Below are 15611 nucleotides of genomic sequence, written 5' to 3'. Positions count from 1 at the left end.
ACGTGTGATTGAATGAAAACTTTAAAACGTCCAAACTGGAATAAACTTTAATTGTGTAATGTTGAATGACAGAAAATGAGCATGGCCTCTTGGGAAACAAGCCCAGATGCAGGCGCTGCTGTTTAGTTGTAGGTCATGTATCTCGGGGTGGCGCTGAACTTGGCGTAGGACTTGATGACCTTGTTGACCGCCTCCAGGAAGTCCTTCTCAGTGGCGATCTTCCGGCGGGCGCGGATGGCGAACATACCCGCCTCCGTGCACACGCTGCGAATCTCGGCACCTGACAGGACAAAACAAACGGTGTGACTGTTTGATTGACTACCTTGCATCCCAAATACGGCTTGACAGGGTGTGGGCTACATGGTTGGAGCCCGTCATTGGGCTGCAGTAGAGTGCAGGGTAGAGAATTCCAACGCAACCTTTTTACATGTCAATTACTAAAAATAGTGGTGCCCCCTTGTGTCGCATCACCGGAACAACGCGGTGTCGGGTCATCTTACCTGTGCTGTTGGGACAGAGACGAGCCAGCAGCTCGAAGCGGATGTCTCTCTCCACGCTCATGGAGCGGGCATGGATCTTGAAGATGTGAGTACGACCCTGAAACAACACCTCATTCTTTACCACACTGCCAGGCCACTACATTCATATTGAGGAGTACATCTCAACCCAATCACATCTTCACTATTCATCTAGTAGGAGTAATTGTTGGCAGCTAACTTCATTCATCTTCATGCATTTTTTATTACCACCTTTGTAATGATGTAATCTAATCCTCTGCATATTCACCAAGTCAGGGAGGAGTCAGTGGCTACGTTCCAAATGGCACTCTGTTCCCTAATATAGTGCACTACTTTTGACCAGCCAAATGGCACATTATTCCCTAATATAGTGCACTACTTTAGACCAGCCAAATGGCACTCTGTTCCCTAATATAGTGCACTACTTTTGACCAGCCAAATGGCACATTATTCCCTAATATAGTGCACTACTTTTGACCAGCCAAATGGCACCCTGTTCCCTAATATAGTGCCCTACTTTAGACCCGGATCCAAAGGGAATAGGGTGCCATTAGGGACTGGAGTCCGAGAGATCAGAGTTACTCCCGTTCTAATCAGACATTGTATTCACCTCTAGGTCTGGCAGGCTGAACTCAATCTTCCTGTCCAGTCGCCCGGGCCTCATGAGGGCCGGGTCCAGGGTGTCGGGCCGGTTGGTGGCCATCAGGACCTTGATGTTCCCCCTGGGGTCGAAGCCGTCCAGCTGGTTGATGAGCTCCAGCATGGTCCTCTGGACCTCATTGTCCCCACCGGCTCCGTCGTCAAAACGGGCCCCTACAAGACAAGACAACCCACATGTAAGTCGAGGCACAATAACAGACAGGGCTACTATTTCTGGTGACAAGATGAGCATCCTGTGCACGTCAAGCTGCCTCCTGCTCTATGGGTTGTTCTGGCTCGGACAAGGCTACTTACTACCACTTCTTGTGAAATGCATAAATGTGTTATTTTACAGAGTTGTCTGGCATTTAAATCAGTACACAAGTTTTTTTTTTTTAAAGTGCTGACCTCCAATAGCGTCAATTTCGTCGAAGAAGATGAGGCATGCCTTCTTGGTTCTGGCCATCTCGAAAAGCTCCCGCACCATTCTGGCACCCTGAGGAAGAGAAACAAAGCACAGAGAACAAGGTAAGCTCACACTGATTCAGGACCACATTCTTGAGTTAATTCTCCATCATCCTGAGTTCTCAAATCAATTCAATACAACTTGATTGCGACTCGCTCAGGGTTGAAGTTTCCCCTATATACAGATCTAGGATCAGCTTCCCATCCTCCGATCCTAACATTAACCATTACTGGGGGAAATTCTAAACTGACCCAAAATCAGTATCTGGGGGCAACTTCACCATCCATCATTGACTCACCTCTCCCACGTATTTCTGGACCAGCTCTGAGCCGATGACCCTGATGAAGCAGGCATCGGTGCGGTTGGCCACGGCTCTGGCACACAGGGTTTTACCTGTACCGGGTGGGCCGAACAGCAGAACCCCCTTCGGGGGCTCAATACCCAGGTTGACAAACCTCTCGGGCTGAAAGCAGAACGGACAACGAGAGGAGACATCAGCAGAGGTACAAAGGATCCAATATGTTTTAAGTGTACAAGATGTCTAATAACCCTGCCACAAATGCAGGAAATCTGAGGGCACTCACCCATGTTTTTATTGCCTTACTTATTGATACTTTCTCATTTTAAATGTCATGAATGTATAGTTTATACGCATTTTGTGATATTTGGTAGAGTAATTATAAAAGACAAATCGAGACTATAGGAACACTTACATGGAGCAGTGGGGTCTCCACCACCTCCCTGAGCTTCTCAATCTGCTCTTTACATCCACCCACGTCACTGTAGGTCACATCAGGCTTCTCCTCCACCTAGTAGACAGGAACAGAGACAGGGAGAGACGTTGCTGTTAGTTCAGGTAGCTACAATACGTTGACAAGTATCCTTCAGGCCATGGTCGTAAACATTAGGCACAAAGCAGAAAACTGACAAACGGGGAGGCACTACTTGAGGTGTATTCACTAGGAACCAAACTGAAGCAAAGGGGGAGGGACCTACCTGAATTTGTCCAATAGAAACTCTGTTACAAAGAATTTTCCGTTTGCAGTAAACAGTTTCAGTAGAAAAAATGTTTTGGGCTAATGATTACACCTCAGAACTTGAACAAGAAGAAACATTTATTTTTTTCTGTTGCAAAAAGTTTTGCTACTGTTTGCCCTAATGAATAAAACCCCTTCCTCAAAAGGAGGGGTGATAGGTTGGCTAAGGACCGGGTGATAGCCAACCTAAGGATGAGCTTCCACCATATTGTTTTCAGCTGTCAAGTACTTTTCCAATCGGTGCAGATAAAGGTGAGGAAACAGATCTTGAATTGAGATCAAGCGGTTGTGTCACGTCTTACCTGCATCATAGTGACTGTGGGGTCAATCTTGGGAGGCAGAGGAATGTGGATCTGGTACTTGTTTCTGTCCACACTAAAAGATAAACACAGGAGACTTAAGTATCTAACAATAATACTGTACCAATGCAATATTGGACATTGGCACACGTGATACTTATTGGAGCAAGAGATATCACCCTTCAGCCTTACCCGACTCTCATACCCTCCTCTATGTCAGTGGGGGCCACCTGGTCACTCAGGTCCACCACAAACTTGGCAAACTGCTTCACATTGATGATGTACTTTGGGTCTTCAGAGTCCGCGTTGATGATCTTTGTGCATCTGCCACAACAAAATACAACAAGCTTGTGGGTGTTTAGCTCAAACTAGAAAACAAAACCTAAAAAAATATCCATTGTTTTTAAAGACCGTTAAATCTATTAAATGATGCTGGTGAGATACAGTAAATTGAGAAGTGTGCCATACCTTGCCACCTGCAGAGGCTGCTCGCTCTGCAGAGTCTGTTTGTCTGCAGCCAGATCCCATAGAGCAGGGGGAGCCAGGCCAGTGTCCGATTCCTTAATGCCTGCATGGTTAGATAGCTGAGGTTAGTGCACGTACGCTGTCTATCAGACTGAAAGCAACAAATAACAGATGTTCTGCTATCACTAAGGAAAAGCAAGCCACATTCTAAATATTTTCAAGCATCATGGGAGAGTAGAATACTCTAGGTAATCCCTATTAAATATACACTACATGTTTAATGAGTGATAATGCACATGGATGTTACGTATAACCACATTGCAGCCTACCGGTTAGTTCATTGATCTTCTTGAGCAGGTTTTGGATGTCATCTTCCACTTGCTTAATCTGTCTGGAGTAAGTGCTCTGGCCCTGTACACAACCAGCAATACAAAGATGTCAGTCAAGGAATTGCATGTTTTTCAGGGAATGTAGACTATGTAGTTATTGTAGCAGATAATGACATTTCAATCAGTGATAATCAACCTTTAATCAATAGGTAATAACGGGAAAATGAATTGGTCTGCCCTACACCATTAGACATAATCACAGGGGTCATTATGATTGTAGCTAGGCCTACAAGATGTGAAATAGCAATCAATTAATGTACAGGTATAGACTAGCTCATACTCACATAAGTTTTCAATAAGGCAATGTCTCCTTCATCCAAAGCTGGAGGGCAAAAACACATTTCAATTTGAATTTACATGACATTCACGAACAACCAATTCATAGCTATTAAATAGGCAAATATCATTATTGTAATAGCTTGTCTTTATATCAAGGCATAATTGATCATTTAAAGAACCCACTGTGACATAGGTGTCCAAAACAAAAATGGCAGTATTCATTAGCCAGGGCTAGCTAACGTTAGCCCTGGCTAGCTAACATTAGCCCTGGCTAGATAACTAGCTAACTAACGTTAATGATATTAAGCATTACTAGGAAAGATCACGTAACACCGTGGCTTGTGTGATTTTTGTTCTAGCTCATATTGTTATTAACTAGCTATCTTTGTTAAAAGTATTCAGTGCATGACAATGTATTACATGACTTAAATTAGCCATCATAGCTAACTGTCGTACTGACCAAGCTAGCTAACGTTAGCTAATAAACAGTGGTTCTCAAAAATATCATCACATACATCTGATAGGTTTATCCTCCTCTTCTTTGACATCTTTGATTTTCCTTTGATCGCCTCCCAAATAATCTGGCATTGCTAATGTTATTCTGTGTATAAAGTTTTACTAGAAGATTTTGTGCTTCAGCACAACAAGGATTACACAGCAGGTTTGTTACTTCCGCTATGCACAATTGACCGGAAATGGAGGTCGGACCTTTATTTGACGACCCATTGTCATAATGTTCCAATTTTAAAAAAATCATATTTTATACAACCAATATCTGTTCAAATGTATGAATGTTTTAAAAAAAATTAAGCGACATACTTAATATTAGCATAACAGTCGTTTGTGAGAAGATCGTCTCTGAAATTTAAAACTATTATTTAGGAACTAAACATAAGGTATCCTATGTGGGATATCGGAATTGTAAGAGTGTAAGCCCGGTCTACCCAGTAAGGCACTTGTAAAATCAGGCCCATGTGGTGCACTGAAAAACCGGGCGACATACTAGCACTTTATAAAACATTTAACTGAATACATTTCACAGCTGAATGTTATAGCAGACCTTTCCAGTATGCTGATAGAAGCATTAGAAGGGGATGTTACAGTCGTCTACTGTAATGCCATTTCTGGTAAGCATTGAATGAGAGTGAAAATGCTGCTGATACTGACACAATTCGCTATCATGCAGCTAGCTAGCGAGCAAATATGCTAGTTAACTACCGGTATATCAGATAACAGCTAACGTTAGCTAGTTATCGCATACGAGTATGGAGTGTTATTTAATTAATATTGTTAATATAACCATTGTAGCTTACTAGCTAGCTAACGTTACTGTCTATGAAAATCGTTACGCTAACTAGCTAAATTACTAAGAGAGACAGCATTGATGTTGTGCATGTGTTTGCTGTTGCTGAATCTTAGTTTGGAATAAAGACACCTGCTGCACAGATTTGTTCATATACTGTAGCCCCACATAGCTAGCTATAACACTTAACATGGCAATTGTTTTGTTCATTTGTGGACGTTTAGTGATCATTTGTATTAAAAAATATATATATAAAAAAATAGGACACCACTCAACTTATTAAAGGATATTTGACAGTTCTAGCTCACACTTATTCATACAACATGTATGTTTTGTTAACAAGGGAATTTAAGTTGTTTGATAGGTTGCAGAATGTTATTCTCCATTTAGAGAATGCAGCCAGATGGAGGTGATAATGGTTGCCCTCCTCTCTCCCTCAGCCTCAGTGCAGATCGAGGTGGAACCTGTTGGTCGGTGGTTCGAGGCTTTTCTGAAGAGGAGGAACAGGAATGTATCTGCCTCCTTCCAGGAGCTTGAGGAAGAGGAGGAGCTGTCTGAGGAATCTGAGGATGAAGAGCTGCAGCTGGAGGATTTCCCCCTGCTGAGAACACTGGACCCCAAAGACTGGAAGGTAGTTGGGTGTATTCATTCTGCCGATTCTATTGAAAATCATTAAATGGAAACAAACGAAACAGGGATAAACATACCTGAATTTGTCCAATCGAAACCCTCGTTTGCAACTGTTGGAATAATGATTACACCCTAGATCAGCTAGATGCATGCAAGAAGTGTGCAAGGCGGTATTAAATGTGTCACACTGCGTTACTCAAATTTTTCTCTTGACCTGTTGTAGCAACCTCATGATGGGTATTGACGTTATATTGAGCTGGGTGAATGGAATATGAATGGCACTTATCCAATATGCTGTAATAGAAATCGTCCTCCCTCATCTTAAACAGCACCGACTGCCACTGAGTTAGACGTTATATCAGTGGGACCTCGCTTCAGAACCGTTAGGAACACTGTATTGAATTCTACCTTTGGGAATACGTAGTAAAGGATGTCTTCCCCCTTGGCGTTTCTCTTTTCAGAATCAAGATCACTATGCTGTCCTTGGACTGGCTCATATGAGGTACAAGGCGACACAGAAACAAATCAAAGCTGCCCGTGAGTATTTCCATGTGTTCTGTTGTCGTCTTCTGAACCACATTATATTTGTTGACCATAAGGTTTCTCTGGCATTACTTCCAGAGTTCATTAGAATAGCAGCTTGTTTTACCGCAGTATATTAAGTCTAATGTTTTTCGACAGACAAGGCAATGGTGTTGAAGCATCACCCTGACAAAAGGAAAGCTGCGGGAGAGCAGATTGTAGAAGGAGATGGTGACTACTTCACCTGCATAACTAAAGGTAAGGACATTGAAAAACATTGTCAGCAATGCCAAGGTTATGGTTTGTTCAAATCTCGCAGGGATCACATGCACATCCTAAAAAAGGAAGTCCCTTTGGATAATTATCTTAGATAGATAGGTGTTATACCTCACAGTACTCCCTCTGTATACAAATACAATGATTATAGTATGAAATATAGTATTGTTTTACCAGAGGGTTGCTGGCATCAATATCTGCCAATGTTCCCTTGAGCATCAAACTTAACCCCCTAAACTGCTCATTGGGCACTGCAGCTGCCCTCTGCTCCAACCGAATGTGTGTTTGTGTGTATAACGGGAGAGGTGGTGTTGGATAAAAGCAGAAGACGGATGTCTATCTGGTGGACTAATAAAGTAGACGTTATCTCTTATCATGTGAGGCTAAACATTCTGTTTCAGCTCCTATTAACAATAATATTTTGTGTTTTTATCTCATACCAGCTATAGAAATTCTGTCAGATCCTGTGAAGCGAAGAGCATTTGACAGTGTAGATCCTACCTTTGACAACGCTGTGCCCTCAAAGGGCGAAGGCAAAGATAACTTCTTTGAGGCGTATGCTCCTGTTTTTGAGAGAAATGCCCGGTGGTCTTCCAAAAAACACGTGCCCAAACTTGGCACTATGGATTCCTCCTTTGAGGATGTGGATAATTTTTATTCTGTTTGGTAAGTAAGACCGTCACTGGCCATCATGCGGAAAATGCCTTTAAGTTTAAACTTTGAACTACAAGGGAACTACTGCCCTTCTCAACTTATTGTAGACATGCGGTGTATAGAAACTTCTCACAATTTGTTGTTCATTGATTTGAATTGTGAATTTGTTTCCCATTCATAATCTCAAGGTACAACTTTGACTCATGGAGAGAGTTTTCTTATTTGGATGAAGAGGAAAAGGACAAGGCAGAATGGTAAGTAATATCAGAACATGGTGGGTCATATCAAAACCATCCATGTGGAATGCACTGTCTTATATTTATGTATTGTAGATGTTTTATTGTCACCAGGTACAGAATGTGTCGCTTTACAGGGTTAGCCATAGTACGGTGCCCCCATGGAGTAAATTAGGGTTAAGTGCCTTGCTCAAGTGCACATCAACCAATTTTTTCTTTCTTTTTCACATAGTCGGCTCAGGGTTTCGAACCAGGGACCTTTCGGTTATTGGCCCAGAGCTCTAACCGCTAGGCTGCCTGTGTCTTCCATTCTCAGTAGTGTCTGATTTGTATGCGTTCATCTGTTGAATTCAGTCGTGATGAGAGGAGATGGATTGAAAAGCAGAATCGTGGAGCCAGAGCCACCAGGAAGAAGGAAGAGATGAATAGACTACGGACACTTGTTGGTAAGGCCCACTAGACATGCATACCTGTTCTTACTTGAGCAATAGAAAATGACTAACTCCAAACTGAAATACCTGGCAGATGGGTTCATGGAATGACACTGTTTGGGTGCGTTTCTGTTGAAAGACACGGCCTACAGCCTTGATCCCAGGATAAAGAAATTCAAAGATGACGAGAAGGCCAGAAAGGAGAATGAGAAGAAGGCCAAAGCAGACGCCAAGAGGAAAGAGCAAGAGGAGAAGGAGCGGGTCAGTCCGGCACATTAGAACATCCATTTTGTTTTATTCTTGCCTCTCCCTTGTGTCCAGATTGTTTCTGCATAGACTTCAATGCGTTTCTGACTCTGTTGGTATCAGGCTCGGCAGGCAGAGCTGGATGCTGCACGGCTGGCCAAAGAGAAGGAGGAAGAGGAGGCCAAACTGGTTGCCCAGCAGGCCAAGAAGGAGAAGGAGATCCAAAAGAAGGCCATCAAGAAAGAGAGGCAGAAACTGAGGACAACTTGCAAGGTGCTGCTTGAATGGGGTGGCCTCTCTCCAGGGAATTAATTAACATTTACTGATTAGTGGGCAAGATTGTAATGCTGTTTAAGGTACCCAACTCATCTTAGTATTTTCCTGTCCTCTTTTTTTGTTTTCCCCTGAAGAACTGGAATTACTTTGGTGACAATGAATCTGATAGTGTGAAAATGATGGAAGATGTGGAGAAACTTTGTGACCGTTTGGAGCTTGTGAGGTAAAGGATATTAATAGAAATTGCCTTATTGGTAATACTTTATACAAATCTGGAGTTTAACTCTACAGTGGGAATCACTTTCTTTCTCCAGTCTGCAATCCCTGAATGAAGGATTGGCATCGGGTTCAAAGGAGGAGGGCAAGGTAGCGGTGGAGAAGCAGGTAGAGACCACCACACATTGGCATGGCACCACATGATGACTGGGTGTAAATATGGTACACAGCTTCCTTCTGTACCACTGACATTGTTTTGTGTGTGTGTACAGGTGCAAGAGGTGAATGCCCAGCTGCAAAAGGAGAAGGATGCGGAGGTGCAGGCCAGGCAAGCTGTCCGCACTACCGTACAGGCCAGCGGAGGAGGCGGGGGTGGTGGAAAGGGCTGGAATGAGGAAGAGCTCCCGCTGCTCATCAAAGCAGTCAACCTGTTCCCTGCTGGAACCAACGCCAGGTACCCTCCCAGGGCTGCGTTAAACAGGACACAATGTTGAAGTAGAACAAACAAGCCTAAAAATACATATATAATGAACTTGCTTCTCATATGTAGAATAAGGAACCAACTCTATTCATGACATTTCTGTATTGACATGTTTTACTGCTCATGGGAAACCGGCACTTTCATTTAAACAATGGTACAGTGAGGCTATAAATGGTACAAGTTCAATATTCATTACATTTATATCTGCAATGTTTGCCTAATGAACTTGGCTGTGTTCTGTTCATGAAGCTTTTACTTTAAACGATTCGTCTTTTGTTTTCTATCCTGTAGATGGGAAGTCATTGCCAACTACATGAACTTGCACTCCACCAGTGGCATCAAAAGGACAGCCAAAGATGTCATCAACAAAGCCAAGAACTTACAAAAGCTTGGTGAGCAACTGTCATGTCACCAGATGTAGGAGTCTTTGTCAGTGTAATTCTCTGCAAAACACTTGACTTTATTGCCACTTTTTCAGAACCCGGGCAGAAAGATGAGATTAACAAGAAGGCCTTTGAGAAGTTTAACAAAGAGCATGCAGCCGTGCCCCAGACAGTGGACAACGCAGTGCCCTCTGAGAGATTCGACGGTGAGTGGTCATTTAGTAGTGAATTTTTGCTTGCACAAAAGCCCATTGGATTTATACCCATGACTGAAGTACTTTGTCACTGACTCCATACTTTCTACACTTGTGGATCTGATTAAGCAATATGGGGATGGATGGGGGGGGGGGGGTGTAGTAGTGACTACGGGTTCTTTCTGGATGTTTCCTAGTGTTAGCCATTCACTGTCCTCTTCAATTCTCACTGCTTCAGGTGCTGAAGCCAACACTGCATCCTGGACCACAGAGGAGCAGAAGCTGCTAGAGCAGGCGTTGAAGACCTACCCAGTCAGCACCAAGGAGAGGTGGGAGAAGATCGCTGCAGCTGTGCCCGGACGTACCAAGAAAGACTGTATGAAGAGATATAAGGTAAGCTGGGCCTTGTTATCATTGATCCTTCTGTGTGTGGTTTCAATCCCTGTTTGTATGTACAATTTAGATGACAGTATACAGGCCGGGATACAATCTGATCGCGTTTAGTCTGCTACGCACCTTTTTAAAGGCATTGTTCCCATGTTTGTGGAGCCCGAATTCACGGTAAACGCCGCATAGAGCACATGTCCACTCAATGGGAAGTGACCTTTTAAAAGGGATCTAGCGCTGATCAGATTGAATGCCTGCCTAAAGCTAGTTCTCCTCTCCTACAGGAACTGGTGGAGATGGTCAAAGCCAAGAAGGCCGCCCAGGAACAAGTTGGCAGTAAAAGCAAAAAATGACAAGACAAACAGCCCTGTTCTTCTTTTAACGTTATTGTGTTGGTCTTTATTTTATAATAAAATTAAAAGAAACCACAACTTAAACTCTGTTTGTAAAAGTTGATATACTGTACAGTTGGCTGCTCGCTGTTATTAACTTTCCTAAGTATCTAAAGAGAGCGCCAATTCTCAGGTTCTCATCCAGTACATCCCACTGCGAATTCGGTTGTAGTCTGGGAGCTGCTCGATTGGTCCTGAAACAAGAGGGAAATGTACTGAATGCTCTTTATACCACACCAGTTTTGTAAGTAGTCAACCTTCAACAGTTCAATTCCACTGTTCTGACCTAGCAGCACAGGTAAGGTCTTGACTGAGTGCAATATTGTATCTATTGTTTTGGCAACATAAATGAAGTGTGTATATTTGTAGCTGAAATTGCATAACTTTGACCCCTAATGGCCTTAATTTGGAAGGGGGGACACACTAGTAAACAGAATGAATTAGAATCTGTTCTCGATGTCAATAAGAATAGAAATCACAACGTACCGACTGCTGCGATGGCAGGCGATTTGTCATAGATGTATTTTGTACACACGTCCTTGATGGTCTTTGCATCTATGGCCTTCGAGGGACATAAAAATATTTCAAATAAAGACACTGCAATTTCCCAATACAGTCCACAAGTGTCTTCGCTATGTTAATCACAGCTTACATTTGGCATCGAAACATTCATTTACTCACATCAATTCTGGCCTCCAGTTCATGCAGAGGTATCCTACGGCTGTAACAAAGCATCTGTCTGCCGATGTCCTCACAGATGGGGGTGGATCCTAGAAAAAAGGTCAATTTGATTTTATGATCATTGGCAGGGTTTGAATTAAAGGGTGGCTGGCTAAATACCTCCATAAGAATTGAAATGTCAATGTGCCCGCAGATAGACTCTGGGTACCCCCAAAAGTCCATTGGTAATTCAAACCCTGATCATGTGGCCTTACCATCAAGATGCAAAAGCATGTTTGTCTTGAGGAGGTTCTTGGCTCTTGCAACTTCGCTCTCAGTAACGCTAGTGCAGAGTGACATCCTGAGGTAAACAAAAGTAAACGTCAGTCAAATTTACTGGAAAGAAGTCATAGTATGAACTGAGCGGCAACCCCCTTTCACACTACCGTGCTGACCCAAACTATGCTGGGTCAGATTATTTTTCACATTGTCATTTTCAGCCCTGTTCCAGCATAACCAGGCCAGCTTGGTTTGACTGCCCACTCAGGTGACAGCTGGGCTCAGTCAGTGCTCACCACTCCAGCTGGGCGAAGTGCATCATCTCGTTGATGGTGCCAGGCTCACACACCATGTAGAGTCCCCACAGGCCTGTGTCGGTGTAACAGGTGTTGAAAGACTGGAAGCTGTGGCACAGGTTGCCCTGGCACGCCATCTGCGCCAGCTTGCTGGAGAGATTCTGGCAAAGGTCAATACACATATGGTAAGAGGGGGAATCGACCTGGAAGGAGTCCTGATGCCTGGGAACATGAATGAGAACTTACCACACCCCCACCAAAGGAGCGGTCCCAGTTGCCGATGAGTGTGTTTGCCACCATAAGGGGAATGGTATCGGGGTGCGACCAGCCCACTGCTTCCACAGCAATGGCAATGTGTGCCAGGGGCATCTTGTCGTCACGAACTCGGATCTAACCAACAACAACGTAATCAAATTGGCCAATATACAAGGGGAAATTCCACAGTATGACTCATTTCACATTAAACAAAAACCAACTGCTGCAAAGTTAAACAAACCATATAACTTTATGCACAAAGACTACTTTAAACACTTACCAAACTTTGCATTTTCACTGTTCAAGTAAGAGAATGACAGTTTATCATTTTGTTATCAAACTTTGCATCTGCACTGTTCTCAAGTAAATGTGTTTTTGTAAACATTTCTTTGTGCATAGTAGTTTGACATACACTTTAAAGTGAAATCTGAGTGTCACCCTTACCATGGAGTTGACCATGGGGAGCAAGTTTGCCTCTGTTGGAGATAAACATTAAGGGCCTTCAGTCTCACCTCACTTCCAGTAAAGTCACATTGTGGGAAAGTTGGCGCCTCTCCCTTGTATCTGGCAGGAAGAGTCCCAAAGTGGTACTTGGCCAAATCTATCAATTCATTGTGTGAAACCCCTGTTTGAAAGACAATGTTAGCACAAAATATCTTCCATGGATTCTATTTCTCAATGGCAGTGTACATTGTGTGATTTTGACCAATTGTGTAGGCATTTCCTACTAATTGGTTGATGTCATTGGAAACACTTATCTTTATTACTACAAAAGCATGCCATTTTCACAAATGTTGGGATGGTGCCGGAACATTTTTTAAATGTCCCTTTAAGATGAGAAAACCTACCTCCAGCAGCAGCCAACACTATTCTCGGTCCTTTGTAGTGAGTAGTGATGTATTCAACAAGGTCTCCTCTGTTTATTGTTCTATAAACACAGACAGCAGAAATATCACTGCATATCCCCTGTGGTTTCTATGAAGCAAACTGATCTGAGTTGACAGTTAAGTAGTTGATAGGAATAACCAAGTCTAGGGGTATATTATTCAGTAGTGAGCAATTCACAACATTGCAGATATAAAAGGTAATGGAATAGTTAACCGGATGCCCTGTTCAGTATGACAGGCAATCATACCTGTTATGCACAGTACATTTCTATGTTAACATTCTGTAACATTGTTCTCTCATGAGCTGGGTTATGTTCATTAGGCACACAATGGAAGAAAGACTCTATCCGAGTGGGACTAGGCTTCCTGGTCCAATAAGGAATGCAGATTTTTTTGTTTTCGGTTGCAAAACATTTCCTATTCTGTGCCGTAATGAACCCAGGCCCCAGCTGAGGCAGGTGAGACAGAGTCCTACTTGATGTTCTCCGTAGGGCCCAGGATGGTTCTGCCCAGCGCTGTGGCTTGATAAGCTGTGGCGTGGAGGTAATCAAACACCACTTCCTGCAGGTTGGTCTCTACTTCCTGCATCTCTCGGAGGATGACCCCTCGCTCTCGCTCGATCTCTGCTCCCCCCAATGTGCTGTTCTGGATGATGTCTGCCAGGATCTCTACCGCTGGAGAACAAGGGAGGGGGAGCATTATAAACGGTCTCTGCTACACTTATAGCAAAATGTCCACTATCCATCTGTGGCCACACACAGTTCAGTGACAAGACAGCGGAGCAAATCTCTACACAGTCAGTGGTCATACCTCTGGGAAGATCCTTTGTGAATGCTTTGGCGTAATACACAGTCTGCTCCCTCGAGGTGTAAGCATTCAGATGGGCCCCCATATTTTCAATCTCCAGCTCCAGGTCAAGCTGGGAGCGCTTCCTTGTACCCTGCCAGACACACATCACAGATGAACAGACATGTCAAACGGTATCAAAGTTGGTAATGGAACTTTGGTTGCGATTTGCAGTGAATGTAGCACTTGTCATCTAACCTTGAAAGCCATGTGTTCCAAGAAATGAGCAGTGCCATTGTTCCTCTCATTCTCATAACGACTCCCTGCATCTATCCAGAGTCCAACCTGCAAGGCACCAATTGATGACATCCGACTTCAGCACACTACTATATAGTAGACAGATTGTACTTAACAGTGGGAGGGTCTCTGTTACTCACCGTGCAAGTCGAAAGACCGGAATCCTCAGATGCAACACGTAGTCCATTTTCTAAGGTGGTAACCTTGGTTTCAGGGACATTTAACATCACTTGGTTGGCGGCCTGTGTAGCCAATAGTCTGTGTGATCCAACTATGGACTGCAATGAAAAGGGTGGGAGTGAGTACTATTAGCGACTAACGGTACTAACGTTAGCTAGCTACAGGAGAACGTTGATCGCATTTGCAAGTTTTACTTGGCTGGGCATTACAGTTTATTCTAGTCTAGACTATGAAAACAAATATCTAGGTAATGCTACTGGTTTGAAGTAAGTTGTGTGATCATTTCACACGCAGAGTCAATTATCACTAGAAGGAATTATTATACTTCATCAAAGCTTCAGGACCTGCAGAACACAGGCAATGCTGCCTGGATATCCCTCTTATTTAGCTACTATAGTTAGCTAAGTATCTGTTATTGATAATTCTACCAAGGTTTACAGGCTAAAATTGTCACCCTTCTGGATATCGAGACTTACCCTGGTTAAGACATTACTCTTCAATAAATTCCGTTTTACAAGATATCTCCCAGCGGAGGTAAGGCGCTGTAAGGACGTCGCCATGTTGATTATTTGTGACATGGCTATTGCGCAAGTGCGATTATTTAGTGAGCTGCCGTAATGAGCATGTAACACGCCCACCAGCATTTGCCATGTCATTATGATTAGTAAAATGTCATATTCATAAATATACATGTACAAATGTAGCTATAATTGTAAATGTATGAATAGAAAACAATTGTTTATCATCTTTAAGAATGAAATTGTACAATACTTGAAAACCATTTCCTCCTCTAGTAATAAAAAAGCTGTGAAGACCGTGAATGTATGTAACTTTTTCAAAGGTTTTGGTTTGAATGTACTTTATTATCATAATGCTTTACTATTCTCTCCCCTGGTAGTTATGTTCTAAATTTTTCATATACTCTGTTTATTTAGTCTGTCTATTTCCTGTGTGCTTGATATTGATTAATAAAAAATAATATAGCTGCAGGCAGCAATGAACGGGGTTCACAGGATGACAGTCAAGACACACTATCAGTTAGATAACAAAGCAAGCACTCTATCATGTAGAAATCTTCCTTTATGTGCAATCAATTAAAAATTAAAGCATGAAGCACCAGTGACTCAGTCTATAAAAAAAGTGGTCAGATGAAGCAGATGCTAAACTACAGGACTGTTTTGCTAGCACAGCCTGGAATATGTTCAAGGATTCTTATGATGGCATTGAGGAGTACACCAAATCAGTCACTGGC

At 42.9% G+C, this 15611-nt stretch overlaps 3 protein-coding genes across 3 annotated transcripts; 1 reads left to right on the top strand and 2 right to left on the bottom strand.

The window, feature by feature from the left end:
* Positions 1 to 33: 33 nt before the first annotated feature.
* On the bottom strand, positions 34 to 4796 carry psmc2 (proteasome 26S subunit, ATPase 2). The gene is made up of 12 exons (XM_071332119.1): positions 4608 to 4796; positions 4098 to 4135; positions 3754 to 3835; positions 3428 to 3527; positions 3152 to 3283; positions 2963 to 3035; positions 2337 to 2432; positions 1922 to 2086; positions 1566 to 1653; positions 1129 to 1331; positions 501 to 597; positions 34 to 280 (listed from the first exon to the last, which is right to left on the bottom strand). Exons 1-12 carry the CDS (start codon positions 4678 to 4680, stop codon positions 123 to 125), a joined length of 1305 nt encoding a protein of 434 aa, XP_071188220.1. The 5' UTR covers positions 4681 to 4796; the 3' UTR covers positions 34 to 122.
* Positions 4797 to 4999: 203 nt separating this feature from the next.
* dnajc2 (DnaJ (Hsp40) homolog, subfamily C, member 2) lies at positions 5000 to 10764 on the top strand. The gene is made up of 16 exons (XM_071332114.1): positions 5000 to 5219; positions 5836 to 6026; positions 6487 to 6562; positions 6707 to 6805; positions 7267 to 7489; positions 7666 to 7731; positions 8068 to 8159; positions 8284 to 8405; positions 8514 to 8663; positions 8801 to 8889; positions 8981 to 9050; positions 9155 to 9336; positions 9655 to 9755; positions 9842 to 9952; positions 10179 to 10333; positions 10612 to 10764. The coding sequence occupies exons 1-16, from the start codon at positions 5162 to 5164 to the stop codon at positions 10678 to 10680; spliced, it is 1854 nt and encodes a 617-aa protein (XP_071188215.1). The 5' UTR covers positions 5000 to 5161; the 3' UTR covers positions 10681 to 10764.
* Positions 10694 to 14992, bottom strand: pmpcb (peptidase, mitochondrial processing subunit beta). The gene is made up of 13 exons (XM_071332115.1): positions 14836 to 14992; positions 14320 to 14457; positions 14141 to 14227; positions 13907 to 14036; positions 13572 to 13770; positions 13058 to 13137; positions 12722 to 12834; positions 12201 to 12344; positions 11955 to 12115; positions 11655 to 11740; positions 11401 to 11489; positions 11206 to 11281; positions 10694 to 10913 (listed from the first exon to the last, which is right to left on the bottom strand). The coding sequence occupies exons 1-13, from the start codon at positions 14935 to 14937 to the stop codon at positions 10849 to 10851; spliced, it is 1470 nt and encodes a 489-aa protein (XP_071188216.1). The 5' UTR covers positions 14938 to 14992; the 3' UTR covers positions 10694 to 10848.
* Positions 14993 to 15611: the final 619 nt, after the last annotated feature.

This window comes from Salvelinus alpinus, chromosome 11 (assembly GCF_045679555.1).
Source record: "Salvelinus alpinus chromosome 11, SLU_Salpinus.1, whole genome shotgun sequence".
In the NCBI taxonomy this organism is placed as follows: Eukaryota; Metazoa; Chordata; class Actinopteri; order Salmoniformes; family Salmonidae; genus Salvelinus; species Salvelinus alpinus.
This window is presented reverse-complemented; position numbering and strand designations above follow the sequence as displayed.

Coding starts and splice junctions, on each gene's coding strand:
- psmc2 (XM_071332119.1), bottom strand. CDS start 4,680: ATGCCAGATTATTTGGGAGGCGATCAAAGGAAAATCAAAGATGTCAAA. Junction 3,836..4,097: donor TTGCCTTATTGAAAACTTAT/GTGAGTATGAGC, acceptor GGTTGTGTACAG/GGCCAGAGCACTTACTCCAG. Junction 2,087..2,336: donor TGGAGACCCCACTGCTCCAT/GTAAGTGTTCCT, acceptor TTCTGCTTTCAG/CCCGAGAGGTTTGTCAACCT.
- dnajc2 (XM_071332114.1), top strand. CDS start 5,162: ATGCTGATAGAAGCATTAGAAGGGGATGTTACAGTCGTCTACTGTAAT. Junction 8,406..8,513: donor AGCAAGAGGAGAAGGAGCGG/GTCAGTCCGGCA, acceptor TGTTGGTATCAG/GCTCGGCAGGCAGAGCTGGA. Junction 8,890..8,980: donor GACCGTTTGGAGCTTGTGAG/GTAAAGGATATT, acceptor TTCTTTCTCCAG/TCTGCAATCCCTGAATGAAG.
- pmpcb (XM_071332115.1), bottom strand. CDS start 14,937: ATGTCACAAATAATCAACATGGCGACGTCCTTACAGCGCCTTACCTCC. Junction 14,228..14,319: donor CCGGTCTTTCGACTTGCACG/GTGAGTAACAGA, acceptor GGTGCCTTGCAG/GTTGGACTCTGGATAGATGC. Junction 11,741..11,954: donor CACTTCGCCCAGCTGGAGTG/GTGAGCACTGAC, acceptor TGTTTACCTCAG/GATGTCACTCTGCACTAGCG.